General features: G+C 39.8%; 1 protein-coding gene across 1 annotated transcript; it reads left to right on the top strand.

The window, feature by feature from the left end:
* Positions 1-31: 31 nt before the first annotated feature.
* On the top strand, positions 32-1,205 carry LOC123178522 (coatomer subunit beta'-2; the record flags this gene model as incomplete). The annotated part of the gene is given in 5 exon segments (XM_044591466.1): positions 32-68; positions 151-512; positions 603-734; positions 828-889; positions 1,123-1,205. Coding segments are annotated over 5 exon segments (676 nt in total), but the record flags the coding sequence as incomplete, so codon positions are not given.

Here is a 1,205-nt window from a genome sequence, read left to right on the forward strand (position 1 = left end):
GACTAACACAGTAATTTCTTTATACCATCAGAGAAAAGTGGATTCTCTTAAATTGCCTACGACAAAGGGTATGATTTCTGACTTCTCTTACTAGTATTTGCATCATGCGAGGATGCCATGCTCATAAATTATTTTCCTTTCTCACACCAGTTAGGTGCGTTAGATTTATTGAACGAAAGCAATGGATTGTTGCTGGTACAGAGGATGGCTATATCCATGTGTACAGCTGCGAGACAAAGATTCAAAAGCTCAAAAGTTTCAGAGCTTTCACTGATAGGCATGGGTATCTCAGCTTGCTAGCCGTGCATTTAACCCGTCCGTATTTGTTGTCAGCGGGTACACACATGAAACTTTGGGACTGGGACAAGGGTTGGGAGTGTGTGCAGACATTTGAGTGTTACTTTGGGGGATTTAGGGAGACAATATATGATGCCGCATTTAATCATAATGACACATTTGCTACTACTTCATCGAATACATTTTTAAGTGAGACAGCAACATACTTACATAAGGTCTCTCTCTCTCTCTCTCTCTCTCTCTCTCTCTCTCTATCTCTCTCTATCTCTCTCTCTCTCTCTCTCATATGATTGGTTGGTGTGCAGGTTTGGAGCTTTGATTCTCCCAAATCTGTAAGCACTCTGCCTGGGCACTCGAAATCACTGAACTGCCTTGCTTTCTTCATATGTCAAGATCAAGAATTTTTGGTTACCGGCTCAGATGATCATAATGCCAAGGTCTACAATTCTCATGGAAAAACATTCTAACACAGTATTTTTATATATAGTAGTTCTTGTAATGCATGCATTGATTCGTTTTTCCCATATCAGATATGGTACTTGCAGGAGAACATATGTGCATATACACTTGAAGCTTTCACATCGCCAGTTAGGTCTGTCCTATATCAGCCCAATCTTCATACTCTAATTATAGGTTCAGATGATGGTGCTATTTATTTGTGGAGCACAAAAAATTGCAGGTAACTTGAAATTTAGTAATGATAGCTGGTGTCCTTATGAACCCCATGCATTAGTCATCCATTTTTTACACGTCAGAAGTTTAGTCACTACTGATTTAGTCGACCATACTGGATTTCATTCAACTTGTTGGGAAAAAATCCAACAGGACATATTCAGACCCCCCTACGCTTACAAGAATCATCAATATTGGTTGTATTGGAGCTGTCTACCATCTTGCAAGTGCGATGG

Source organism: Triticum aestivum, unplaced genomic scaffold (assembly GCF_018294505.1).
Source record: "Triticum aestivum cultivar Chinese Spring unplaced genomic scaffold, IWGSC CS RefSeq v2.1 scaffold7726, whole genome shotgun sequence".
In the NCBI taxonomy this organism is placed as follows: Eukaryota; Viridiplantae; Streptophyta; class Magnoliopsida; order Poales; family Poaceae; genus Triticum; species Triticum aestivum.